Source organism: Rhodnius prolixus, unplaced genomic scaffold (genome assembly GCF_049639745.1).
Source record: "Rhodnius prolixus isolate KJV_2025 unplaced genomic scaffold, Rpr scaffold_1, whole genome shotgun sequence".
Classification (NCBI taxonomy): Eukaryota; Metazoa; Arthropoda; class Insecta; order Hemiptera; family Reduviidae; genus Rhodnius; species Rhodnius prolixus.
In genome coordinates this window covers 46,300,888-46,328,645 of record NW_027411581.1, presented here as the reverse complement: position 1 = coordinate 46,328,645, position 27,758 = coordinate 46,300,888, and the positions used below count along the sequence as shown (strand labels likewise).

Genomic DNA, 27,758 nt, shown 5'->3' with positions numbered 1-27,758 from the left:
GATCATCTTTGTCACCCGGTGCCCTGGAACCTATAAGTGTAACTACTTATCGGATCAAGTTCTTTCAATGTGTCTATCGTTCGCTCTAATAGAAATAGGAATTTAAGATTTCCTCTCCCATCACCATCAAATCCTCATTTTAACGCAGATGCTAATTTAACGCAACATCCTGATCTTATCAAGCGTTGCTCAGGGAAACTTGTAATAAGATTTGGTCAAAGTCAATTCAAATGTCATGTCACTGAAGTAAATAAACTTTTTACTTCTATTTTTTGCAATTTTCACGAATGAAGCTCAAACGACTATCTTTAAACTTTTTCTTATTCTCATTGAAATATTTCCCTTCTACAACTTATTTTTGATAATGTTTGAGATCGATTGTTCCTTTCAGTGCAATGTATGAATCGTATACTTAATTATTTTAATATGGATTAATCGCAGAAATTTCGATATTGAAGAAAATGTTATGAGTGGGACTCCTTATTTCCTGAAGGGTTCTCCAGTTTTCCAAAGCACACCAGCTGAAATCTTTAAAATAGCTGGAGTTCTATAAGAATTCCAGATCTTTTTTTAAAGATGTAATCCCATTTAATTCTAATGTTTCATTTAATGTCATATTTATGGCCTGCTGCTAATAATTTATTTTTTTTACCACACAGTCGCCCAAATTATTGAAATTAAAAAGCAATTTAGAGGGCATTGGTTCTAAAAACATATTTTTAATGTCGAAGTAGCTATGAGACTACATTTACACAAATCTAACCCTGTATGGTTTATATATATTGGCTAATGTGTGCTTTGATTGCACATTCAGCACACAGTATTAGGCACCTGTTTAATTAATTAGAAAAAAAAAACAAAAAAAAACTACATTTTAACACGTTCAGAAATGTCTATTTGTACTGTGCACCACTCTATTGAAACGAACAGTCACTCAATCTAATGTAAGTAACGCATATTTAATTTTTTGACAACCGGGACATCACAAAGACACCAATTAAATAAGAACTCATTGTCCAAATATCTGAAATGTGCCCACACACAAAACCAACTTAACCTTGCGACAATTTAAGAAATTAAATTTAGCAATTGTCCTGAAAAGCTAGACGACGTCGCTGTTTATAGAAGTATTGTTCTGTTTTTGCATGCTTAAATTAATGTTGATACCTCTTAAAATAAAAATCCCTTCTACACTTTGTCTCAAAATTTTCATTATTAGAGAGACGTACTTAGCATTTTTTAATCCGAATATAAAGTATTAAGAGAGTTACATCCGACATTTATAATTTCGATGATTTATTTATGAATCTTATTCTGAGAAAGAATGTTTGGTTATGGCTAAATTGTTCATAGATTAGCCTGCTATTGCTTTAACAGCTTATTTTCTTTATTCAGCCTTAAAATTTCATTTTTATATTTCAGATTATTCCTTTACAATTATAGTTTTGATTTCCGGTTTATTTTTATTTTTTTTTAATTCCATAGCAATGTTATAAATGCGGACGAAAAGTATAGAAGTCAGAATGGCATCATCTACCTGGCTGTATAAATCTATTTCTCACTCTGTGTTGATATGTTATCTATCATATGTTTTAATTTTCATTGCACTGCACTCATTACAGTAGATAAACTTTTTACACATTTAACAGTTTTTACTGTATAAAAAATTTATTAATCAACATACATGAAAGTAGTTTCCACGATACTGAAAAAGCTATCCAAGGAAATTATACACACATGTTCACAAATATATTTATATTTAAAATTTATTTATAATGTTATTAAAATTTCAATTTAAAAAAAAGAAAAGTAACAGCAAACCTTGTTGACACCAGTGAACTAAACGGGAAATTATCTGCTATTATTTGACTTCAATCAGTCCAACATTCGTAACAATGATTGGCTTCAATTTCTACAAGTGATTGGGAACTATCAAAAAAATGTTCTTCTTCGACGATTCAGTAACTATTAGTTGCCTAGCCATTATTTAATATCCTTGCTCGTGGACTAGATTTTTAATTTCCAAAGAGATTCTAGAAATGATTAAAGGGTATTTATCTCATAGCTTGCTGGAATAGTTATTCCATAGTAACACATCATCAGAACACATTATTGTCATTTCTCATATTCCAAAAATTCTTAGCAGTTAAGGTAGGGAACGTCTGATTTAATAACCACCCATCTAAAGTGTGATAAAGTGTAGGTTTTAAAGTCTGATAAATAATATAATAGAACATTCTCAGAACTATATACAAATAAAATAATATGTACAAACTTTATTCACCATTTTTCTGACTCGTAATACTAATTTTTTTTTTTTTTTTTTTGGCGCATCGACTTCGCGGTCATTAGCGCCCCGGAATACTAATATTAGTGATAAATGCTCAAAAGAGTCAAGAGAAGTTTTTATACAGAATATCATTAGAATTAATTTTATTTTAATAACAGGAATGGTTTTAATAAACTTAACGCAAGGTTCTTATTTTTAATAGTTTCAATTTTGATGAAATATTAATTGTGAGAAGAAAAATTTGAAATAAGGGAGACAAAATGTCTATGATGAAATCAGTACCATTAGAAGATATGTTGCATTATGCAATTGATTTCTACTCGTTCCTCTATAGTGATGACAACATCGCGCCCCACATCTGTGTGTACAGTCCAGCCAGTACTTACATATTTGGTGAACATTCAGACTATAATCGTAGTTTTGCTATGACAATGGTAAGTAAATTGCTTTTCTTGATCAATAAAAGTTTTACTATAATTTTTTACTCTCAGAAAATATTAACATTAGTACACACTAACTAAACGCACCACTGTTGCTAATACTCTTATTATACGCCCTTACTCTACGATATCAGTTTCTTTTACTTGACCGACGAATGTTAATTGTGATGTTTAATAGATAATGGCAGAAGAACTTACCAAAATCTTACTGTAGAATAACAGGTCACTGATCACACTCTACTAAATCAAGAAACAAAAGGCGTTCACTTGCAAAGAGAAAAGTGTGTGGCTTTCTCTACTCCATCGTATCCACAAACGACAGTAAATTGATGTCAATTATGGCCCACAGAAGAAACAAAATCAATTTCGGATTTGTAATCTCCTTCATCGCCACGGTCTTGGTGGAAAGTTTAAGTTTTCCCGCGCTAAATGATTTTAACGCCACATTATTATTTACCTCAATAAGACGGCAACTTTACTCGTCATAATTGCTGTTTTTAATTTTTTTTTCTTCTAATTCACTTTGAAATAAAACTTTGACTCTTTAAATATGCAAGAGTGTGTAAATATTGAGTTACAAATCTCTTAAATTCGATGATTTTCTAGAGTTCATTTTTGTTGCTGGAAAAGTTCAACATTTAAGTGAGAATTAGTGAATTATGAAGGGCACTTCAGCCAATATTTATACTTGTTTACAACTCCCAAATTCTAAACTACCTTTGCCCCAACTCTTTATACTATCACTTGAGTATACCCAATTAATTCGCTCAATAATTTTTCTTCGATAATTTTAAATAGATAATTAGCTCAGTCGTTGTTATCAGTAAGACAATGCAACTCGTGCAATTATCTTAGAAAGCAGGCAGTCATTTACTCAACTCAAAATTATTTTAAATAAAAAACGGATCAATAATCCAATTTACAAAAACAACAATGATAATAATAACATTAATAATACAAACAGTTCAAAGAAATTGTTGACATCTGGCAGCACATAATGTGATATTGCTGTTGAAAAGATTTAATTAATTATACTAAGGTATAAACTTCTTGTTAAGCAAATTGAACAAGTTATTTTTCTCATTGTTTAGAGTATGCCGATGACGTTACTGGCCACAGTAGGTTTTAATAACCGCAAAGTGATCAATATTGCAAGTGATGGAACTTGTGGGAAGAAATTAGTAGAACGATTTCCATTGAAAGGTTTTGAAGATTGCATAAAAGATGCACCTAAATGGGTCAAAATGTCTCTTTGGACGCTTTGTGCTTTTAAAGGTTCAATTTTTTTTTTATCACCTTTTAAGCATTTAATAAAAAACTTCTTCACTTGCCAAGAGAAAAAAAGGTATAATAATAAGATAATTGAAATGTTATTTTAGATAAATTGGAAGAAGGAATTAACATATCGTTCGTATCGTGCATTCCCGTCGGAAAAGGATTTGGAAGTAGCACTGCCATGACGACTGCATTGTTTACAGCTATTGAAGCATTAATAGATAAAAATTATCTCAGGTAGTTTCTGTTTATTAAATAAAATGCTTGTTGAGATACTCTGATGAAGAGAAGGTCGTGATAGTTTAGCAGCTATCAAATGGCATCCAAAGGCCCTTCATCGATCATTGAGAGCATGAGCTTTCAATCATGTGCAAACTCATTCTATTTTCCGACATCAATAACTTTCATAACACGTGCAGCAATCTTAAATATTTTAATTAGCATTTCTATGAATTTTATGAATTAGAATGAAACACTTTTTGACGCCTAACATCATCGCAAGACGCTCTCTCCCCTTCACTGGTTCTTTCACTTCTTTACAAATATGGTTACATCCACAACGAAGTTCCAGAGAGAGCATGTTGAATTTACACACCCGTTTACCAGTACATCAGTTGCAGTGATTTGACTAAATTAACAGAAACAAAAAAAAAATCTATCATTTATTCTATCATTTCAGATGTTTCAGAGAATTTCTATTCAATTATTTGAATTGCTTCATCTGCAAAATGATTTACCTATAACTACTCATATTTGGTCTGATCTAAAAACAATTACTTTTTTTTTAGTTTATTTACTACTCGTATTTTTAAATATATTTACGTTATTCCATTTTCTGTTAAATAAAAAATTTAATTTTTCTATCATATGAGCATGATCCCTATATCACAGTATATATTCTTAACTTTTCTTCCTCCAATAGTTATTGACTTAACTGAAAAACACATTGATAGTTTTATTTTTTCAAGCATAAGTGTAGCTCGCTTATTTTATCTAGATAGGTTGTAGCCGTGGTGTCTCTTTATTCGTGAATATTTTCTTTTACAGATATCTCTCGCTATCTAAATAATATTGTTTAATAATCTGATTAAAATGCATTGGAATCTGTCTTTCTAATGGCATCTTACATAGAAATCCTTCCCATCTAACCTGAGAATCAAAATTTAACGCATCATTATTGGTCTACAACCAATTTTGAATGAAGATTCAGTTCTCTTATAATAGTTTATGTTTAAGTTTATTCAATCTTTACTTTGAAATTGAATTCATCCGAAATGTATAATAACAAATTGCATTTTGATAAATGCACATTCATTAGTTTATCGCCTGTCTTAGATAATATTCTCAACCTTGAAAATAATTTAGTCTTAGAAATAAATAAGGCAGATTTCTCGAAAAATTTTATTGTTTAAATTAATTTGTTTTTGTTTCTTTTTTAAGACTACGGCCAAAGGTAAAAATGTGCTTTGATATTGAAGCTTGCGGATTAAATTCAGTTTGTGGTTACGCTCAACAGTTGACTGCTTTTTGTGCTGAAAAAGGATACGCCCTATTGACGGATTGCAGGTGAGTTCTGTGTTGTGAGATACTAAATACATTTGTGTTAAAATGAATTTTAAAAGTAAAGTCAGTGAAATAGACCGCACAAACTACTTTTTCCTCAGTTATTGTATCATGAATGGGAAAACAATTTATAAGTTAGGAATTATTTAGAAACATTTTCGCTCCTTATTTTTTTAACAATAAATTTTTTAGCACTAATCTGGTAGTAACACTTAGTTACTTAGCAAAGTTGAATTAACCGTTTTCCATAAAATGAAAGTGTCAAAAGTTACTTTAATGGTTTTTAAAAAACAAGCAAAAAACAATATTGTTCTAGTTATTTACATCAATCGTAATATTTATTTTTTTAACTAGTTTTATAATGTAGGATGTGAATTTCATTTAACAGAACACTGATAGCTTCGTACATTCCTATACAAAAATGGCCTGCAGTTTTCGTAATTACATATTCTTCCATAGAGAGAGAAAATATAATGGAAAAATTTAAGGAGAGAATAGAAGAATGTAATAAAGTGGCTTATATTTTAGGGGTGAAGGCGCTTGGAGAAGCTACTTCTTCTTTATTATGTGGTAATCTATATTTTAATTCGCCTAACAATAAACAAAACTGTGACCTTGGTGAATGGCTAAAAATTGTATTGGTCACCAATTCTGGCGCAAGTCAATCTTGTTTCTAAAGAAGGAAATTCACTTTTACCTAATACCTCAATGTACTTGACAAATTTTTTTTTGATCGGTACGTTTTGCTGAAGGATAGTTGGCCTTAGTTTTAACACCAATATGATAGTAGAATAACCCCTGTTATTTTGGCGAATGAAGATTACTTGGATGGGCCAACATTGTATGACAGCGTTTCTGAAAAGTTAATTGAACATGTTCTGAAGAACTGTGAAACAGTGCAGAAATAATTTCAACGAGGTGCACTGGCAAAGTAATAACAAAATGAGAGTAATGATAATAATATTAATAATAAAACAATATAGTTATGCAAAATAAAACAAAATTACAGTACACTGAAATTTCTAATTTTTATACAGGGTGAACCAGTAAGTATTGTCCATAGGCCTGCTGTGAAGTACATCTGAAGTGAGCTTCAAAGACGTATTGGCCAATTTCAAATTTTTCACTGTTCTTGAGTGACGTCACTTTATTTTTTTTTTTCTAAAATCAATACTTTTTTGCAAAAAAAGTGTTATTACTCAGAAAGTTTTAGTCCGAATTCAATTCTGATGACACGGTTAGAAAGACAGATAAATTTTCTAAAAATTGACACCATTTCGAAGCATAAGTTATTCTCCAAACAGCCTCAATCTTCCTCCGGATGCTGGAAAAATAAAAGTAATCTAAATTTTTAAGAAAACTCATTAGGCCCTTATGTGATTATTATCAGACCTACTACTCGTATGTGCTGGCACTTTATATAAATGGGCTTTCAAACGGTATATCATTTTCCAGGATTCCTTTTATCTTCGTATGCGAAATTACGTTTGTTTTACAAGAAAACGTGCTCACGAGCACTCAACAGTGTTAGTTATCAAGTTGTTTAATTCATTGAAAACTCTTTTAGATGGACCAGTAGTCAATTTTTAAAGTAGATTGCCTTAAAATAAGGAAGTCAAAGGTTACAAATTGCACTTTAAACATTTACTTCTGATCTCACTGAAATATTTGAGAAAATGTTCGGAAATATTTGAAACAAGTGCTATTTTTATAATCGAGGGTTAATTTGCTTAGTTTCAAATAGGATACAATAGAAAATTTTGAAACCAAGTCTAACAAATAAGGGAAGTTTATTTATAAGATACCTGGTTGTATTGATTACTTCCAGATTCCGATATAAGGATTATCTGTTTGTGGGTTCAAAGGATTGTTAAGGCTTATTCACATTCTTATCTTTTTCAACCGTGCAGTTATGTGTGAAATTGTAATTTGGTGTAAGTACAAACTACAATATATGTATTTTTGTTTAAGTACTTGTTTCAAATTTTTCCTAACATTTCCTCAAATATTTCAGTGAGATCAAATTAAATGTTTTAAGTGCAATTTGTAACCTTTAACTTCCTTATATTAAGACAATCTTAGAGGCGCAGTGTGCTGATGAGGCCATAACCGACTCAAATGATTGAATGAGTTTTTGCTTCCCTGGATGAACATTTACTAATGCTTAAAATATTTTCGAATTTTCCTGAAGTCTAACTCCTTTTCATTTTAAAATATTACGCGCCTTCCATTTCCCTTTGCAGGCTAATGTACACCTAGATAGAATTTTCTAAGTGTTTACAATCATATTAAAGATGTTCACCAAATAATGTTCCCACTGCGGAGTCAGATTTTTTAGGAATCTCGTAAGGCAGACCGTTGTTTCCTGGCGATTTATTGATTCAACAGTTTGAAATAGATAATTGCAATTCCTGCAGGGTAATTTCACTGTCTAACAGTAGGTTCCACAAGTTATTACTAAAATATTTTAACTCACAGGAGGGTTTGATTGACTAAAATAGCTATGAAATTGTGAAGGCTAAGAATTATCTGAAACCACGGCTGACCTCACATTCCCTAGATTAAGCGTCTTAACAGCCAGTCAAAACTGCTTAGAATTTCTAACCTCACTTGAGAAGGTAGATTTGGCTGTTTTATTTGCTAACAGGGCACTATTAGCATGTGCAGGGTCCGCGCATTTCTAAAATTTGAGCTCATTTATTTTTAAATAATTTTAGTTTGGTTAGAGGTAATATTTATGATTTCTTAAAAAATATATTTGGATACGACTGTCAAGAAAGTAATGTTCTTTTGTTTTTTAAGCGAAGAAAGGTTTAATAAACGAAACATTATTCAAAAGAGCCACTCATATTATGGAAGAAGAATTAAGAATGTACGATGCCGCTCGAGCGTTAAAGAGAGGAGATTATAGAGCTTTTGGCCTCCTAATGCTGCAGAGCCACTATTCCCTAAAGTATTGATTTCAATTTGTTTCTTTGCTTTTAATGGGTAGTTGATTAAACTACACATTTATAATTAATATAATTAGGTACTAATATTTTGATCAAATTGTTTAAGCCTCTGAGCAATTTTATTTTAAGGCGTTGAGGTTTAGACAAATAAAACTTCGGCTAAAAAAATGCCTTATCATATATGAGAAAGAAAATGTATTAGTTCAAAGTTAGCAATTAAAGAGTACAACTGATGCTTATAAATTACCGAAAATATATTACGTCGCTTTTATCCGTCCTAGAACGCATTTTTATTGTTGCTTATTGTTTTTGTTATATTGTCCTAATTGTTTCTTAAGCTACCCCATTACAAACACTAATTTTGTAAAATAACGGCGTGATATTACGGATAAAATCAACCATATTAACCAGACGAAAATATTTTTATTATTATTATTTTGACATAGAGAAAACTTTGAAGTGAGTTGCAAAGAAATAGATGAGCTAGTAAATATTGCAATGGCGTGCCCAGGAGTGTATGGATCAAAACTTACCGGCGTAGGTTTTGGAGGCTGCACTCTTACTTTGGTTCGTAACTATTTTAATAGTTCTCATTTTAATATATTATAATTTGCTGCATAAACATTTACCGTAATCTTTCAAGTGTATTAATTTTTTTTATTAATTAATTTGTTATAATTTTACTAGGTGGATCGTGAACACCTTGAAGAATTCAAGGAATTGATAGACACTAATTATTGCGGTGGTGAATGTCAATTTTTAGTTGTAAAATCTTCAGGTTCTTTAAAAGCGATTTCATTTGAAATGAGAAATTATTTGCTCGACAAAAATATATATCCTGCGAGTGCCTTCAAATTGAAACAGGAACGCGTTGTAGGAAAACCTTCCCAGCGATTTATCAGCATGTACTTGAGCGATGAAACACTCGCCAACTTCAGCAGTACTAAGAAGAATCTCAGCCATAAAAAACGTAAACATAAAAAAAAAGAAAAAAATATGAACTTGAAAAGCGAATATAAAAATGTTCATTGTTAAGTTCAATAAATATTTTGGGAAAATTAGTCTCTTAGTTCCGGGATGAACGTAATTGATTCTATGCTTTCTCTTGGTACTTATTAATTTTTACACAATCATCTGGAATATGTTTGCTCCGTTTGGCGATCTTAATCTCTGTAATACATTTGCTCATTTCGTTCTTATTTATGCAAATATTTATAATTCGTGATTATTACTTTTTCTGAAAAATGTAAAAAATGTAATCCTGTAGACTTCTATTTTGATTTTTCTCTGGAAATATCCTCTTTGAAGTAACCTGAATACGAAAAGTTGTTACTACAAATTGAAGTGTGTGTCAAAAATGAAAAACCGCAGAATGTTCAAATTTGATATTTCGCTTAGTTGTCGACTAAGAGAGCGACAATAAGGTTATGATCAAAATCGGACAAAGCAAAAATCTCTTTACTAAATGTTTGTAGAAGAACAAAGAGTTATTGTTTCGGTCCGCCTATGCGAAAAGGAGCTAGAAAAACAAAGTAGACGTTCTTCCAGGGTGTCCAAAACCTCTAGGCAATAATAAAAACTTTTTACTCCCCTATTCCCAGCTCAAATCAGCCTAATTATTCTAGTTATTATAAAATTTATCACTAGCTGCATCGGCCACGCGTTGCTGTAACTCAGTCAGCAAAACGATTTGGCGATGTCATCCCAATTGATTGAGAACTTTGTTCGCGACTTCTACGCACAAATCTTCGATCAATATCAACGCTTCGTTGTAGAAATCCATGTTCATATTTGAATTTTTCTTTCGTATTCGACGAAAAATATCTTCAGCGATTTACATTTCTCCCATAACTTTGGTGGAGATGAAAGAGAGAGTGTAGACGGTCAATATGATTTAGTAAACAATGAACAAATTTGATTTGGATATGACATGCATTAATGCATACATCCCAGTGTCGGTCGTTTTCCAATAAAACATTGGATCGAGCACATTTACCAACAGCATGCGAAGAAAGAAGCATTCATCTTGATTGGGATGCTCGGTGTACAGTCTGCCTAGCGTAGTTTCTTTATATATGCCAGTTGTCCGTCGACTCGCTCTTCTCGTTTGCCTCGTTCAAATATTATCTACTCGTATTCCATGTGTAATACGTAGGCACTTCGGAATACAGCAGTGTTTTCGCAAACGCGTCAATTTGACATATCGTGAAGAAAGCAGTTAACGTTGTAGCCGGTGGATTTAGGGCTATTTGTTGCACATTGTCGATGAAATCTATGAACATTCAATTTAACAATGCAATAGAAAACAATGAAATGAAATCGTAAAGTTGAAAAAAAAATAAATAAATAAAAATAAAAAAAAGCTTGTTTTTACCTCCCATCACAGCGACACATCTGTGACATCTAAGAAATTCTAAACAATATTAATGAAAATTTAATGCAGTAAAATTACTTAAATGAAATTATAGAATTTGAATAGCTTTTTCGTACGTTTCTATATGGCTGAAATTACGAGCTGATATATGAATGAAATGTTGGGTACTTGCTGATTTGTTTCCCTTTTATCGTTAAGCAACCCTTAAGCTTAATTTTTTAAACTGTAAGTTTTGTTAAGGAGATTTTTGTTTACCTTCAATTTGTGTATGCTTTGAGACCACTCATAATTTATATGATTTTATTGTGTTCAATTTTGAATACTTGTGTACTTGTTGAGGAATTTAGAAACTATTTAACACATACCTTAATGTACTCTAATTAGAACATTTTATGTGGGTGAATTCAAGGCCGAAGCTAAAAGGAGCTCATAGAAGTTTGATCCCCCGAATTTTTTTTAAAAAGAAAACTTACATTAAAAAAAAAAAAAAAAAAAGAATTGGCAAGCGTAACCAATTGACTATTTTTATTCCCATCAAAACATTACTGGTTACCTGACTCACGATCACCTGCATTTCATTTTATTTCTTACTCTTACTTATAAACAGGAGGAAGTATTGCAATCGTGAAGATTTTCGCCATAAATATACTTTGGACGTTCCCATGACACGAAAACGAACTTCTCGAGGGGTTCAAGTGCTCTAACCGCTGAGCTAATTCTTTCTCGTATCATTTTTATTAATGCTTATTATCTAACCATATATTCTTGGTATTCTCATTTAAAATATTTATATTGGAGATTTTATGTTATTTGAAAACTATCAAAAAAGGTAAAAAAATAACAATTAGTTCGAGAACTTAAAAATTGTTTTCTTATTTATCATTTTAATTCTTTAGTCATTACGTATGTTTTTATTTTAGACATTTTAATTATTATTAATAAAGAATTGTATAATTTTTATTCAATCAGCTTTAATTATGTAATAAATAATAAAACTCCTGCAGATGGTTGCTGTATTTGATTATATTCAAAATGTTTCTTCTGATTTGCTGTAAAATAAGCATTTAAATCTACGTAATTACTAATCTATTTATTGTAAAAAAAATTTCTTGGATAGATTATTAGAGAATTTTTTTTTCAATATCGATAGAAAAATATATAAACTTTTGTTTATTTATACTGTGTAGAAATTAATATAATTTTTTAAATCTTCGGAAGATGTTAGTCCAAGAGGTTGTCTTTAGATTGTAAATATTTTAATTTTTGTTTGTAGTCTCTGAGAATGAAATGAAATGAAGACGTTACAATAATTGTTGATTAGCTGTGCACTTTATTGCCCACCTGTTTCCCTCAACAATTTCGTAGTTGTGGGTTTATAAAGCGTGGGGTTGTCCAAGAGGGCGTGTGCTTGTACAAGGCGCTTTAAAAGCAACAAGTGTATTGGTGCTCTAGGCAACCGGTTTATTGAAATATTGATACTTACGCTCATGGTTTAACATAAATGCATTGTTCATTTATATTTTATATTTATATATATATACATAAAATATATATAATGGACTGTAAGCTAGAATATGGAGTATAGGAGAGCGCAGGCGTTGTAGGTGGCTAAGTAAAGGAGGGATGGGCAAGTATCCAAAAGGCAAAGCAGTGCACACCAGCCATCTATCAGTAGACTCCGTACCCTTGCTATGAGGATGTGTGAACGAGAATTAATACTAGCCGGACAAATGAAGACCCGTTCAGCTTCCATATGCGTTCCAGGCGCTACAACACGTACTTCAACCACAACTACAGCTGTTGTAGTTGAAAGTGGTCCATTAGGTGAAGCTACGCCGCCAAGAAGACGAAGGCCCGCAGCTAGATCACAGTCAGCAAGATCACAAGGGCAAAGGTCGGGCCCGAGGGCACCAAGAAGACAAGAAGCACATCTTAGACCAGCTGGTTCTGACACCAGAATAGATGTAGCAGGTAAGTCTTACCATTTACCATTGTCATTTGTTTATTAAGTAATGCTTAAACAACAAATTAAATCACTCATTGATGAAGGTATATAATACTTCATGAAGGTATATAATATATATATATCATAAATATGCAAATATGCATATATTTGTATTTATATTTATTTCTAATTATTGTATTTCATTTCTCTATAAAGCAATCATGTTTAAATTGTAATAACAATCTAACAAAGGTTAAATTTGGATAAAATGTTTAGATGGAAACTTAATTTATCTTAATATTTTAATCAGAGTAGTTTTTGGAAAAACAAGAACATATAACTATATGTACAACTATATGTACCAAAATTTCAGTTGTGTCCACTTTAACATGTAGAAGATTTATTTATGTACAAGAATTGCTTTTTAGTGAGCATTTTACGTTTTCCTTTTCAAAAAGTGAATTCTATTACAGTCAAAACTCTAAAATACTTGGAAACATTAGTGAAATTAATGGGTGCCTAACGAGGCGAATGATTATTCAGTTTTGCTTTGTCTTAATACTCGTGAGGCCCAGTGAGGCTGTACACCGCTTATAAGCTTGGAACTCCCCGCTGACCAATATTAATAAGAAACCCCCTTTCTTCTAGTACGAAGGTGCATTAGAGTTTAGATTTTGAAATTTTGTTTTCATCGTGACTAGATTTTAATGATTCTTGAGTCGGATAAATTGTTCTTTTTTTTTGCCTTATTGCGAAATCGTGCCTATTTGTCTATGGCAATGTGGATGCGTAGCGCGCTAACAAAAAATTACGGCAAGCTCAAAACGTAACATTGCATTTGATTATCATCAGATATTGAGCGAAAAGCTTTTAAGCAAATTTATCATTTTTCAGAATGAATTTCGCAAATTTTTAGCATGTTTCTCAAAAATGGATTCATCCAATTCCTTTAAGTTCCTTTAAATAATCTTTAATTTGAATAACTAAAACAAAATTAATAATTCTTGAAAGGGGTAAGTAAGATGTATTTTAAAATGCCAATTTTAAGGTAGTTATCTCTTTTTTACGATGGTTATTCTAATAAAAGCCATGGATTTTGATGTTTGAGTAAGTCATATGATTTTTTTTTTTTCCATGTCCACCAGATTTTTTACGGATATTTAATCACGCTGGAAGATCATTTTTCTGTTTCTCAAGAATAGAATATTGAGCTCCAAAAAGTAGCTTATTGTTTATGTGTTTATTAAGTGCTCAACACAAATTTGTAAACTGGAAGCCAGCTCAGGAACCAACTACTACACTCGAGTAACCTAAGAGTAGCTGATTACTATAACATTTTGGACAATTGAATCCACCCCTGAAGCAGTCAATTGTCCATCCTGAAGAGCCTTGTTATGTCTTGTAAGATATGCTGAATAGAACTTGCTGAGATTACAATTAAGAGGCCTTAATCGATCTAAGTTCTGCTACTTCCAATTCTAAAGCACTTCCTTGACACAAATTCAATATCCATCTCTGGGTATTGTTTTATTTATTTATTTTTATTATTAAATACTGAATAAACCTCCATGATCAAGTTCATTATGAAGTTATTCACATATAAACCATTTCACTTAATACACACAAAGACTGTACCTGTCTAAAAAGTTTATCACTGGGCTATTAATTTACATTTTTCTTTCATTTATTTTATCAATCATTTTCCGATACACTTTACATCCATTGGTTTGAAATCAAATAATGAGAAATCTTGGGAGAATTTCTGCGGTAGATTAAAGATTTAAGACTTGAAAATTGGTGTAACGTCAGTCTTCTTAAGCTAGTGTTTCAGTCGAAGTATTAGTTCCTCTGATTTCCAGAAAATTCGAGATGAAATTGTTTTAAATTTCCTAATAAAAAACAACAAGCATCCAAGTAACTTCTTTATAACTGCTTTATTAGTTCAGTTTGACCACTGAAGATCTCTAATAATTCTAAATTTTGTAAAACAAATTATATTAAAACAAGTTACTGGATTTGTGGGAAGTTGCTTCAGTTTCAATAATAAAATTTCCTCTAAGCAAAATGCTATTTTAATATTAAGGAGCCCTTATGGCTATGTAATTGTAAAGTATAAAAAATTGGATACAGATTTTTGTTGGTATAATTTAGTCAATTTGTAAATTCAGAACACAAATAAACAATATTCTGGTCAATTTCAGCTCAGATTTATTTATTTATTTCTTAGTAAGTAACGCGATTCTAACTAATTTACCAGTACAGTCACTTTATTTTTGTAAATGGGATTTTCTGTGTGCAGTTTTATATTTCCAAGACCTTTATGCCAAGAGGCGATTTTATCATTCTTATAATTGATTGCTCACGAATGTTGAAAGCGAATCATTTTCCAAAAATAAGTTATGACTCTTCTTTAATTCCAAACTGATCTAATATTCTAATTCTAGAAGTCCTCATTTATGAATTTAATTAGTATTTATATATGACTACTAATTGATTCTAAAGAAAATGAATTAAAAGGACTGTAGCTGCACAATATAAATAAATATTAAAGGAGCAAAGTACTACACAGAAAAACATAACAGTGACATCAGATCACTTTTTGGCGCCTAATGTAATTTTTTTTGGCAACTTGGCCACTTTCATTGTAGTTAACATTCTGAAAGAAGTTCTTTTGCCAACATTTCTAAGAAGGACCACTACCGTTTCTACTGAATAGAAGTTAGCTTAAGCGGAAAATTGAATGCAGGAATATTGTCTGAGCTGGCTTCTCATGAAGCCAGTAGCTAACGTAGCTACTAAGAATTTCGCTGATTTTATCCGTTGTTTCATTGTAATTCTCAAAAGATGATTACGATGATGTTCCCCAGGGAGTAAATTTTCTTGTGCCTAGATATTTGAGTGATATCAGCAAAAAAAAAAAAAAAAATGGATATTTCATTTCATTGACAAATTATCATTTAAATCGTGTAAAAAAAATCTTTATTGATTTATTTTTATCACTTATTATTACTTTACACGTGCAAGGTTTTCAATTTAAACAGTATAAAGATTACAAACAATGTAAAATGGAACATGGTTTTCTAGATTGGTGAGCAGATATGAATATTCTGCATCAGAGCGTATTTGTTCCTATGCAAATGAACTTTTAGTTGATTCTGTTTGTTTTTCTAATTTGAATTCATTCTGATTTACCATTTTTATTGACAAAAAGATGGATAAAAACTTATGCTGTTATCTTTTTGCCACTTAAAGACCGGGTATTGAAGTTAACAGTTAATTAAATTTTTCTTTGTATTGATTTAAAAAACAGAACTAATGTCCTGAATCTAGAGGCAAAGCTTAGAGAAATACCTGATCAAATGAAAGAGAATACCTTCTATGGACATGAAATCAAATACCTTGTATCTCATGAAAGAGAATACTGGAATCACCTGAAAGATTACCCATATCATGTGAAAAATTATGCATCATATAACATGAACGAGGGCACTTCTAAAGGATATAAAAGTACATAGCAAGGTGAACACATTGTTTCCTTATTAAACCTTTTCTCAAGATATTTAAATACTTATGATAACACTCAGTTTGGCAAATTTTCACATGTATAGTACCCTCAACACGAAACATTAATAATTCAATAATACAATAACAATAAAATCCAATTTGGGGTTATGAAGTTTGCAGATAGGAACTTTTTTGTTCCTGGGTTAAAATATGTTCTTTTAAACTTAAATTTTGAGTTTATAATATCCTTCTTCCATGTTAATGGCAAAGTGTAGTAAGTGAAAACATACAGATGTTTTGTAATATCTTTTTAGCATGTAAATAAAATTAGTTCTAGCCTAAAGACTACTTCATGCGGCGTGAGTGGAAATCATTCTGTCGTGTTCATTAAAATTTAATTACAGCGAGTTGTTTTCTTTAAAGCATTTCTAAAGTTGCTTCATAAATTGCAAGTTCATTCAGAAATTAAATTATTTTAATAGAAAAAGTAAAGAAACAAAAATTAATTAAAAATTAATGATTCCACTCAATTGATACAACCATCCTCTTCAGATATATTGCTTGCCCTTGTAACTACTCTCCGTAACTGAAATTTTAAGCAGTATTTTAAGCAATTTTAAGCAAAAGACAAACGATCCAAACTTGCGTTACACTACAAGTGGTTCTGTACTGACGGCTACCAAGACCCGTAAGGCATAGTAGTGAGTCAAACAACCAAAAGCCTTTTATCTAAAATACATTGTAAATGCAATAGTGAGTTATGAATCCATTATTCAACACCACCGCCTTGATCTTCTACGAAATGCAATTTTGCCTGGCTCAAATACGTTGAGCTAATTTTGTGAAATAACTTCATTCTCCACTTTAAAACTACGATTAGAACATTTACGTCACAATCTTGTTGATTACGGTCATCGTCATTATAAAAAGCACTTTTTAACTTCAAAACTGTTAAGAACGGTCACTTATCTCGCAAACGCCATATGCTTAGCGATTTTTTTTTCAAATTCAATAATGACTTAATAAAATAAGAAGTGTTGTAAATAGGACAACGAGACTGTAAAGTGGGTCAAATGATTATCATTCTGTTCTGTAATAATCAAAAGACAAATGTTTATAGCTTCTCCGATCTACTCGCCAACTAGCCGTTGGCAATTCAGAGCATGTGCTTTAGACGGTTGGCTTCTATTTGGTTGTGAAAAATAACTGTACTAAGACTATAGGCGCTTGATACATTGTTTTTTTTTTAATTAAACTCTTGGCTGCATCTGAACAGAATGGGATTAGACTGGGCTCCCAACATTGGGATATACATCGAAGCGAATTATTAATCTTTCTCACTTGTGAAGCCATACGTTATGAATTACGAACAGTGATTCAGACAACTGTCAAGGCAAAATAGAAAGACGACTAAAACTTACATTACATACAATGTACATACTGTTACCGAGTCTTTTATGGTTAAAAGAAATGTGGGAACAACTATGAGTTCTTCATCAAAAATCCTTCGAATAATTGTGTAAAACGCTTAACATTTTTAATTCCCAAACTGCTAATAAAAAAGAGGGACAATCTTTCCGCAAACTCAAAAACTAGCGTTTTATTTTTATTTTTTTAAAACGATTCCCCATTCCTGAGAAGGGACAGATCATATAAGTTCAATCAATAGTTGTGTTCACATAGTTGAAACAAACTAAAAATAACAATTAAATAAAAAGCGTAAATTGCCCTATGATAAATCTAGCTAGAACTCTAACTAGGAATACAAGATTCTAAAACTTTCTCAGAAATAGTTCCGCCATGAATCACAATCCAATTTCTTCTCTGACCCCCTAAACATCTTTGCTGTAGAACAGTATACATGAACACTATTTGCTCGCTATTCGATTCAACATAAATTTCATTTAAAAAATCTTTATTTATTAGCTGAAAAAGTAGTCCATTAATTTGTATTTAATTTAGATGACAGGTGAGTGTTTCTCACCTGCTCTTACCACAATACACGCGATACATTCATTATAACTATTTTGCAAAATAGCTAATACTACAAAATTTATTCAATAAAGAGCCACTTCTATAAAGCGTCACTTCCCCTATCCGATTTCCTTCAAATTTTGAAATTTACCTAATATTTGCCCCTAATAATATTACACAGGCAAAGAACTTATTACAATAAGTCCGCTCATTAGACTTAAAGAACCTCTTAGGGGAAGTTAAGGATGTCCATCGCTCAGAACGTCCTTAAAATAACAGTTTAAGAAGTATTAACCGAACTTATTATTTTATGCGAATCGTAATTTGTGGTACGCTACGGCGCATTTTGCTAAAATACCTCCTCAAACGTAGAGTTCTCTGTTTCGAATCCAGTTACCAGCTCCTTAGTTGCTCTCCTCTTAGGTGTCACTTACAACTCTATCTTCATTGATAGACAGTGTTGTCTGTAACGAATGAACACTGTCCGGAAATAGGCCGTGTACTGGAAAAAGATCCGAGCGCCAATCACCTCAGATGTTGTTGCGCCTTAAATTTAACAATTAATATCCAAATTTCTTGAGCACTACAAATTACGCTTCCTCAAAAAGCCGAATTCCAAACATCGTTTTGTGCTGTAAGTTATTTCATTTTCATTTAAGAAAAACCTTACTCCAGGTAATTCAGGTCTAAATTTGTCAGAAGTAACTTCAGGATAACCAAGATATTGATAAGATGTTTATGTTACATTTAGTGGCCATTTCTGTAGGTTTATGGGCTAGTTTCTTCATCCTTCGATATATTTCACTTCAAAATACAAATATATTTTGTATTTTTCAAGGTATTTGACGCCCTAAGAAGAGTGCTCGATGATAAACTAGACAAAAATCTAATCTTCTTAGACAGAGACTCGCAGCTGTTTTGGGGCCCTAATAAAAAAGCGAACTCTGAGGGCTAGTACTCTCAACTAAAACTATTTGTTAATTGTTAATTCAATTTTTATGCAGAATTTTGCACCCACGGCTCGGGAGTTGGCCCAGGTGAATTTGAAAGGCATCCTGAGAGCGAAATATGTGCAAGCGGGCAGCAATGCTGTGCAATTTCAATTTTCGGCGTATTTTCAACCATTTATAGATCCGAACATGTGATTGGTTAGACGCTCCGTGTGTGGTTGCCTGCAACTGTTTGCATTATCTACTACACTCAAGTTTCAAATAATATCGTGACCTTTCAGTATTAAGGGACACTGTGCATAATATTGACTATTTGGTGGAGACCGGGAGTAGCACCCGGGCAGTTCGTTTACCTAAGAAACTAATAAGTTACACACTAAGAACAGAAATGATGTTCTTTGACTTCTTCTCTGAGATACCTATAAACAAAGTATCTGCTGAAAAATTGTTCTACCGTAATTCCAGTGAGTTGTGCGTCTTAGCATAATTGTTTAAAGCTGGCCTACTGAATTAATGTGACTTCAGAAATTTCACTAAATGCAAAACTTAGTGAATAAATGCGATCATTCCAATCCACCTTGAAAATTAAATCCACATTGTACACGTCATATACTGAAAACTAAAATGAAATCAAATAAAGAATGTAATGTGAAATGAAATAAAGTGTGAAATTTCGACCTTTTTGTTGTTCTCAAATATTTTGCTGCCACCTTCTTATCTATTTTCTTCTGCTACTTTCATTTTTAACATAAATTGTTTCGAATTCGAAATATAAGGATAACATTTTCGCAATTTATTGAACGCAGACTATTTCTGTAGTGAGTTTGTAGATCTTCTTCCAAAATGTTTAGTAATTTGTTGAAACCAATGATGGATTTACAAATAATCTCGTTTTAATCCACTGAACAAGCATAAATGGAGTTTGTAGTACAGATCTGTTGTGGGATGTATGGAATCAATGGAATAGTAAGCATTCCATACTTGTTCAAAAGGGAAAGAATTCTATTTAATTCGAAATGTACGTAAATATAAGGATACATTTTTTACTAATAAATTTCTTGACATTTTCTGAATGAGCAATAAAAGAGTTTCCCGTTTTACGCCTGTACCATTTATTTAAGAATTACTGAATCAATCACAACTACTTCTATTAAAGTTGCTTATAAATTGTTTTGTGTAACAGAAAATATCGCTACGGGAAGTTGAACGTCCAGTGTGACGTAGCAGGTATGACGACATCTTTAATTTGGTTAAACGCCAAATTTTACACATATATCATTCTTTGTTCATACATCGCCTGTTCTGTCCGTCATGGTATTTTTAGACAAGAGTTTACAGTATTCATCTTGAAACAGTTTAGAGTGGAGATATCTGTATGAATACACCTATATACTCACACACAACAAAACAAATTCTGTTTTAAGAAACAATATAATAAAACTATCTTTGACAAATAATTACCTCTTAAATGTTTCACAACGTTGCCACTCTAATGACATTAACTATCTGTTTATCGTCCATGCATTGATAGAGTACTTTATTATTATTTCAAAACACAAAAATCTGGTTTAAATCTTTGATTAATTGATTCATCCAGTCTCATCCTTGAACTCTATTTTCTCAAATGATGAATAAAGGCTCAAACGAGACCAAATCTCGCTACATAACCTTTTCCTTCAATCTCCAATCTTTCTTAACCATATCCCTATCCCTCCAACAGCTACCTTGGACTATACCTCGACAAAGCCTCTCTTGAAATTCTTACAACCGACAGGAACAAAGACCTATGATATCCAATGGACAAAAGACTAATCGACAAATGATCCAAATTGACTTACTGAAAAGAAGAAAAAGAAGAAACTCTACACATCCCTAGTAGCACCAATCTGGACAAAATGACTTGAACTTAAATAGCTAAACACTCCAATTTTAACCGCATCCAACCAATCAACAACCATGTACGCAATCTTTAACGCACTTTTATACGTTAGCAATAGGACTATACAAACAGATACAATTTTCATTAGTTTTTGACCAGGCCAGATCTCTTTAGATTACAAACTGTCCCAAACTACCCTTCCGCGAATTCTTCCCGAATGCTGAAGCATCTATGGCCTCATGATCTGATTGTATGACCGAAAAGGGTACTCTTCGAAGTCATTCATCGGTATCCTGTGGTTTCTGACTAATGATGGTCGTCGTTGGATGGCCTTCATTCAATTCTTCGAACTATTTTATTTTTTGTATTGTATGTAATCATATTTACATGTTGTCATGAGCTTTTGATAACAAGCAAATTAGAATTTTAAAAAAAATCAAAAAACTTTAATTGTTGAATCATCATAATGAGTGGTTTAGTTTTAGTGTTCTTTTGCACAATTTTTTTTTTTTTAATTGTTTTACTTGAATTGCGATAAAGAAAGTCGAGTAAGAGCTCTCAGTGAATTAATAAACAAACGAGTTAAAGCGCCAATAAATAGAAATTGTAATTTGTAATAAATTATTTTTGCCTCCGTTCGACGATCATTCAATAATACATATGTACAGTTAAGTTTGAACCCATTAAAATTTGCTTCGATCTCAACACTTTCTTGCAAGAAATATAAAGTTATAAAAGGGATTATTACGACGTAGTTAATTGCTGAGGAATTTAATTAAAACGGCTGAATAAAATAAAACAGAAATTATATTCAATAATTTTTGAATATAAATACAACAGAAATTTATCTTCGAGCTAAAATGGAGCAGATCATTTATCAAATGTGCCAATTATTGCGATGAAAAAGAATTATGTACATAAATTGATTAGCAAGAGGTTAAATTTGCTGAATAGAACAAGAAAAATTAATATTAAAAACCCTTCATTTTAAAAATTTTACCGCACTACATCAGGGTGTTAATCTTTCTGTTTTAAGAACCTGGTTATAAAGAAATGAAGTAAAGAGAGTAGATCGTTTGCCAGCTCTAACGAGAATTATTGGATTATTAACCTCAATTACAAAAACAGAGAGAACTATATATTTTAATTGTTTTATGAGAAGAATCAAGTAAGTCTATAATTTAATTTTCCGACATATGTCATTAGAATGATACAATCTTATTTAAAACAGCGCACTTTTCAAGTTAGTATTGCCGACGTCAAGTCTGAAAAGAGGAAATTCGCGGCGGGCGTACCTCAGGGCTCGGTGCTCGGCCCGACACTTTTTATTGTATTTATTAACGATATCCCTCAGAAAGAAAATATTTCAATATCGCTATTCGCAGACGATACGGCATTATATGCCTCCTCGTGGAGAACCGACACCATTGTAAATAGACTCTCGGAATCTCTAAATAGAATATTGAAATATTTCAATCGCTGGAAAATAAAAGTTAATATGGCAAAAACTAAAAGTATTTTATTTACAAAAAGAAGGCCAGAAATAAAAAATAACATAAGCATTAATAATCAGACAATAGAATGGACCCCGACAGTAACTTATCTAGGCGTTACTATGGACACCAAGCTTACATTCACTCCTCATATAAATACTGTTTGCCAAAAAAGTAAATCTCTAATAGTATCACTGTTTCCCTTGTTAAACAGAGCGTCTAAACTCAGCGTTAGCAATAAATTGCTCATTTACTTGATCATTGTTCGGCCAATGTTGCTCTATGCAGCTCCATCTTGGAGTTTTATTTGTAAAACAAACATACTAAAACTGCAGAGGGTGCAAAATAAATTTTTGAGGTTTGCCTTAAATGCGCCGAGGTATACGCCATTGAGAATATTACATGAGCGCACAGATCTAATGTATATTAGCGATGTGTTGCGCGGCCAAACTCAAAAATTTATTGATGAAGTTGAGGGGCATGAAAACCGCCTCATAAATACTATTGGTCAGTACGACACGCAGACTGTGTATAAACATAAAAGGATTAAAAACATTTTGCTGTAAACTGTATTCAAAAGTATTCTTTAATTTATTTATTAGACTATAATTATTTTTGGTTTTAAGTATTTTTGATTTTATATTATTTTGATTTTTTTGTATTGGGTTTTTTGTCCTTTTTCCCAAAATATAAAAAGAAAATTTTTTTTAAGTATGAAGAAGTTTAACTTATTTTTGTCAGAGGAAAAGAACTGGTTCTGGTACTCCAATGTTTATATGAAGTAAAAACTATTGTATTATTTGGACAATAAAAACATTTTATTATTAAAAAGTCTATAATTGATATTTTAGGATATTATTTTGAAGATACTGCAATGCGGTGCGCTTCATTTTCACCTATATCCTAAATCACTCAGTATTTGCATACAAATCACGGTTATTACTGAAATTACTCCCAGAATTCACGCGTTTAATGAATAAATTATTATTTAATTGTTGCCCTAGTATATTTCATTATACCTGTCAATTGACCTCCGGCCTCCCTTTAAGTTAACGTTGTGTTCACTTTGTTACAATACTGGATCGTTATCGTCTGGAAATGAGAAACTGCCTAATTTCGCTTGTAAACGCAAAATTCGTTACAATCGCGTAGACATGTTTCCATCAATTAATTTATATTACAATATTTTATCTCTAATTCTAGTGCTGATTTTTTTAAATATTTTTTTTTGCCATTTACACTTACTCAAACTTTCTTTACATGTGTAGCTCCTCCGTACTCAGCGATTTAGTAACTTTATCAGAACTCACAACATCATCATTAAAAACTTTTAGTTTCAATTAAACTAATTCAATTTTGTCAGCAGTCGAATATTATCAATTATTTGATAAAAACTAACAGACTAAAGTTGGTTTTGAATATCAAGCGACAAAAAGTGAAGTCTCTTTATTGAACTTGCCCATTTTATTTCAGTAAAATAAATCATCTTAGCCGTTTTGCTTATGAAGTGAATGATGATGCTGCAAAGAGACGATACATTTCCCAGTGGTATTGCAGAAAACTTTTCTTTACCCATCATTGAGAGTTTTGAAATACACCTTTGCAACACGGGCTTTACTGTCCGCATTTTTCTCTTGGTAACTTAAGAAATTTTTTGCCGCTCTAACAGTGTTAGATTATTAAATTGTATATTGATTTTTTGTTTTGAAATTCACAACTGCAACAACTGTTGCAACAAGCAAATACGGGATAAGATAACAATTTCAGGAATATTGACAGGTGAAGGCACCCAGTGATGTCACTCCATTAAGGTGCTCTTACGATGAGAGTAGATCGCGAAGCCATCTTCTCTTCAAGTATCCTTGGAGGATACTTGGTAAAGTGGAAAAAGATAGGTGTTCTATTGGAGGGTCTGGATGAGCTGCGGTAGAGGAATGAAATTTTAAGAAACAAGTTTTAGCTAGATCTTTTACAAAAGGGATTTTGAGATCATTATGGATGGTGAGGTTAGAAATATTGAATGGGGCGTTCAGACGTTTTCGTAGTATTTTCGACTTTAAAGTCTGGATGCGTGTTTAGACGATCCTCATACTTCGATGCCATATGACCAAATAGGTCGCATAGGTAATAGAAGGTGCAAGATTCTTTTGATATTAGGTTGAGTTTCGATCGTTTGTCAAGGCGAAAAGCTTGTAGCGTTGGTTGGTTTCTTGTCTTTTCAGTCTAGTATGGGGATTCCATGTCAACCGTTTGTCTAGGTGCAGTCCAAGGTAGCGTACTTTGTCCACAGTTGGTATAGGAGTTTGGTTCATGAAGATGGGAGGTAGGATTTTCCGTCTAAGAGTAAATACTATATATTTTGATTTCGTAACATTAGTTTCGATTGGCCATTTGTTAAGTCATTTCTGTATGTGGTTGATGTGCGTTTGTAGAGCCCGTGTAGCGATAAGAGGATCGGTCTGAGGAGATAAGATTGCAGTATCATCAGCAAAGACGGAAATGATGGGATGTTGAGGTTTATCTGCTGTATGTAAGGAGTAAAGAAGAGGATGCTGCACTGGGGAACACCTTGTTGAATTTTAAAAGAAATTTTACTATTCATTTTGCTGTTCAAAACCCATCTCTTAACAACATGAACTTTAATTACAATCATTTTTAGTAGCTCATTGATGGAAAGATTAGAATGAGAAAACCCAAACGAGACCAGTTTTAAGTTCTTCATTTTTGGAACTATTTTTATCGTCCAATTCTGTATTGACTACATTCTATAGTCAGTATATAATAAATTTCAACAATATTTGAACTACAGGGTGTTCCTGTAGCAGCTGAACTAACAAAAACTGTTCACAATTTCGTAACTCTCTTACTAATTAATTTTGTTCCACATTTATTGCTAACAAAGATAAATTAATCATTCTAATACATGTTAGGGAGCTGAATAATTAAACATTTTTAATTGCCAAGTGCATATTTCCTTTCAATTTTTAATTATTCATATTGTTCTTTCAACTCAGTACTATTTGCAATCTATTAGTTTTATTGAATGAATATGGATCTTTTATATTATTACAAATATTTTTTATTATAGATATCATAAAATTAAAACTGTCCGGTAGGACAGTTGTATAAGGGTTGACCATCAAAAACTGCACGAAAAAGTGTAACGTTGAAAAACACCCAACTTTGACAATTTTTTTCTATTTTTCTATAAAAGATAAAATTCCCAAATTTTCTTTATAATATAGGGCAAATCCTCCTTTATAACTGTAATTTTTTTGCAACCACCCAGATCTAATAGGTTTCGAGAAAAAAGTTGCCGAAAATGAGCAAAAACGGCTTTTTCAAAAAATGTTCTTGTTCTTGTTCTTCTTCTTCTTCTTCTTCTTGTTGTTGTTGTTGTTGTTGTTCTTGTTACCTTTTTTGTAAACAACGTAGCGCCTAAACGCGTGAACCGATTTTCATGAATGAGGTGTCGTTCGATTCGGAATTTTATGTAGATGTGCCTTTTGGGGGTCTCGGCCCTGTACATCGAATGGGAGAGGAGTTAGCCCCCTTTATGTAAGGCCCCCTCCAAAATTATTATTACTAATTACTCTGTAAATCTTGGCCCGATTTTGATAAAATTTGGTAGGATGATAGGGTTAGGGCTCCCCTACGTAACAATAAAGCGACGATCTGCTCTTACACTTGTTAAGGGGAAGTATAGCAATCGTTTCAAATTATCGACACGTGAACCGATTTTCATGAATGAAGTGTCATTCGAATCGAAATTTTGTACAGATTTGCACTTTAAAAGTCTCGACGCCGTGCCTCATAAGGAGGGGAGTTTGCCCCACCCAAATAAGGCCCTTTCTAAAACTATTATTACCAATATTTCTACAAAGCTTAGTCCGATTTTGATAAAATTTAGCACGAAGAAGTGATTAAAGCTCCTCTACGTGGCTGTGAGGTGCCATCATGCTCTTACACCTACTAAGAGGAAGTACTGCGATCGTTAAAATTATCAATGAGTGAACCGATTTACATCAATGAATTGTCGTTCGATTCAAAATCTTTGCCTTTTAGGGAGAAGTACTGTAATCACAGTTTATTTTTCTTGCTCTTCTTAAAAGGAAGTACTGAAATCGCAGTTTAATTTTGCTATTTACGTACAAATACCTTCCTATTTTATTCAAAACGCTTTCTCAAAAAAATGGTTATTGAGGATGGTTTGGGGACCGCAACTATAATCATTCTTTAAAAAGATCTCTCCAGTGGTAGTTACGGTTCCGATTTAACACCTTATCAGGTTATAATGATAGAATAGCTTATTCCAAATTTTAAAAAATCTGTAAAGCAGACGTAACTTTGCAAATAGACAAAAAGGAAAATCTATCCAAAAGGTACAAAAATCTCCTTAACAAAAACTTACAGTTTTAAAAGTTAAGTATAAGGGTTGATTAAACGCCAAAAGGTACACAAATCAGCAGTTCCCAACATTTCATTAATACTTCATTGATATAATTTAAGTAATTTTACTGCATTAACTTTTCCTTCACATTTTTTAGAATTTATTAGATGTCACAGACCCTTATGCTGGCCAGTTCATTCATAATATTTTTTTATTATAATTATGATAAAATGAGTGATGAATTATTCTGAGTAGTCACATATACATGCATGTTAAAGTAGAAAAAAACAAAGTTAGAGTCGGCCACTTTTTAAATTTCAATCACGGAGGATTCAAAACAATATTTCAGTCTTAAATTCGTCTTACCGAAATATTCGTGAGCACAAATAACATACATTTAATAACAAGTAGATTATTCAACAATATTTACTCATTTCTCAATTGTAATTTAATTTAGTCCCCCTAATTTTACTTATGGTAAAATACTGGAATAATTAGCTGTCCTAAAAATATGCATATCTTTATTTTCTTTATTTTATATTACATATATATAACATTGTGGGAAGAACACCTAGATTGAGAATGTAATTGAAGAAAACTATATTATTTGCGATAAAGCCAGATTATTTATTACTTATTATTACAAACGTTTGACTACAACATAAAATAACAATTACTTTAATCGAAGAATGAACTTAAACCAATGATTTTTATTTAAAAATAAAAATAA

The 27,758-nt window shown here is 31.9% G+C and overlaps 2 protein-coding genes across 5 annotated transcripts in view; both read left to right on the top strand.

Moving 5' to 3' along the window:
- Positions 1–725: 725 nt before the first annotated feature.
- On the top strand, positions 726–11,392 carry LOC141461045 (galactokinase-like). 4 transcript variants are annotated; one of them, XM_074141694.1, is made up of 9 exons: positions 726–944; positions 2,493–2,724; positions 3,822–4,005; positions 4,110–4,242; positions 5,446–5,571; positions 5,957–6,138; positions 8,371–8,521; positions 8,966–9,086; positions 9,207–11,392. In XM_074141694.1, the coding sequence occupies exons 2-9, from the start codon at positions 2,551–2,553 to the stop codon at positions 9,552–9,554; spliced, it is 1,419 nt and encodes a 472-aa protein (XP_073997795.1). In that variant the 5' UTR covers positions 726–944; positions 2,493–2,550; the 3' UTR covers positions 9,555–11,392. The 4 variants fall into 4 exon arrangements, with proteins under 4 accessions (XP_073997795.1, XP_073997786.1, XP_073997804.1 ...); XM_074141685.1 differs by lacking the exon at positions 726–944 and adding an exon at positions 1,732–1,961; XM_074141703.1 differs by lacking the exon at positions 726–944 and adding an exon at positions 1,732–2,050.
- A 951-nt stretch (positions 11,393–12,343) lies between these two features.
- Rgk3 (Rad, Gem/Kir family member 3) overlaps positions 12,344–27,758 on the top strand; it is an 84,018-nt gene continuing 68,603 nt past the window's right edge. The window contains exon 1 of the mRNA XM_074141548.1: positions 12,344–12,864. Coding sequence (XP_073997649.1) covers positions 12,585–12,864 — 280 coding nt within the window. The 5' untranslated portion in view covers positions 12,344–12,584. The remainder of the gene's footprint in view (positions 12,865–27,758) is intronic.

Excerpts from the sequence above, each read along its gene's own strand:
- LOC141461045 (XM_074141694.1), top strand. The coding sequence starts at position 2,551 with ATGTCTATGATGAAATCAGTACCATTAGAAGATATGTTGCATTATGCA. Across the intron at positions 2,725-3,821 it reads GTAGTTTTGCTATGACAATG|AGTATGCCGATGACGTTACT; the intron begins GTAAGTAAATTG and ends CTCATTGTTTAG. Across the intron at positions 4,243-5,445 it reads ATAGATAAAAATTATCTCAG|ACTACGGCCAAAGGTAAAAA; the intron begins GTAGTTTCTGTT and ends TTCTTTTTTAAG.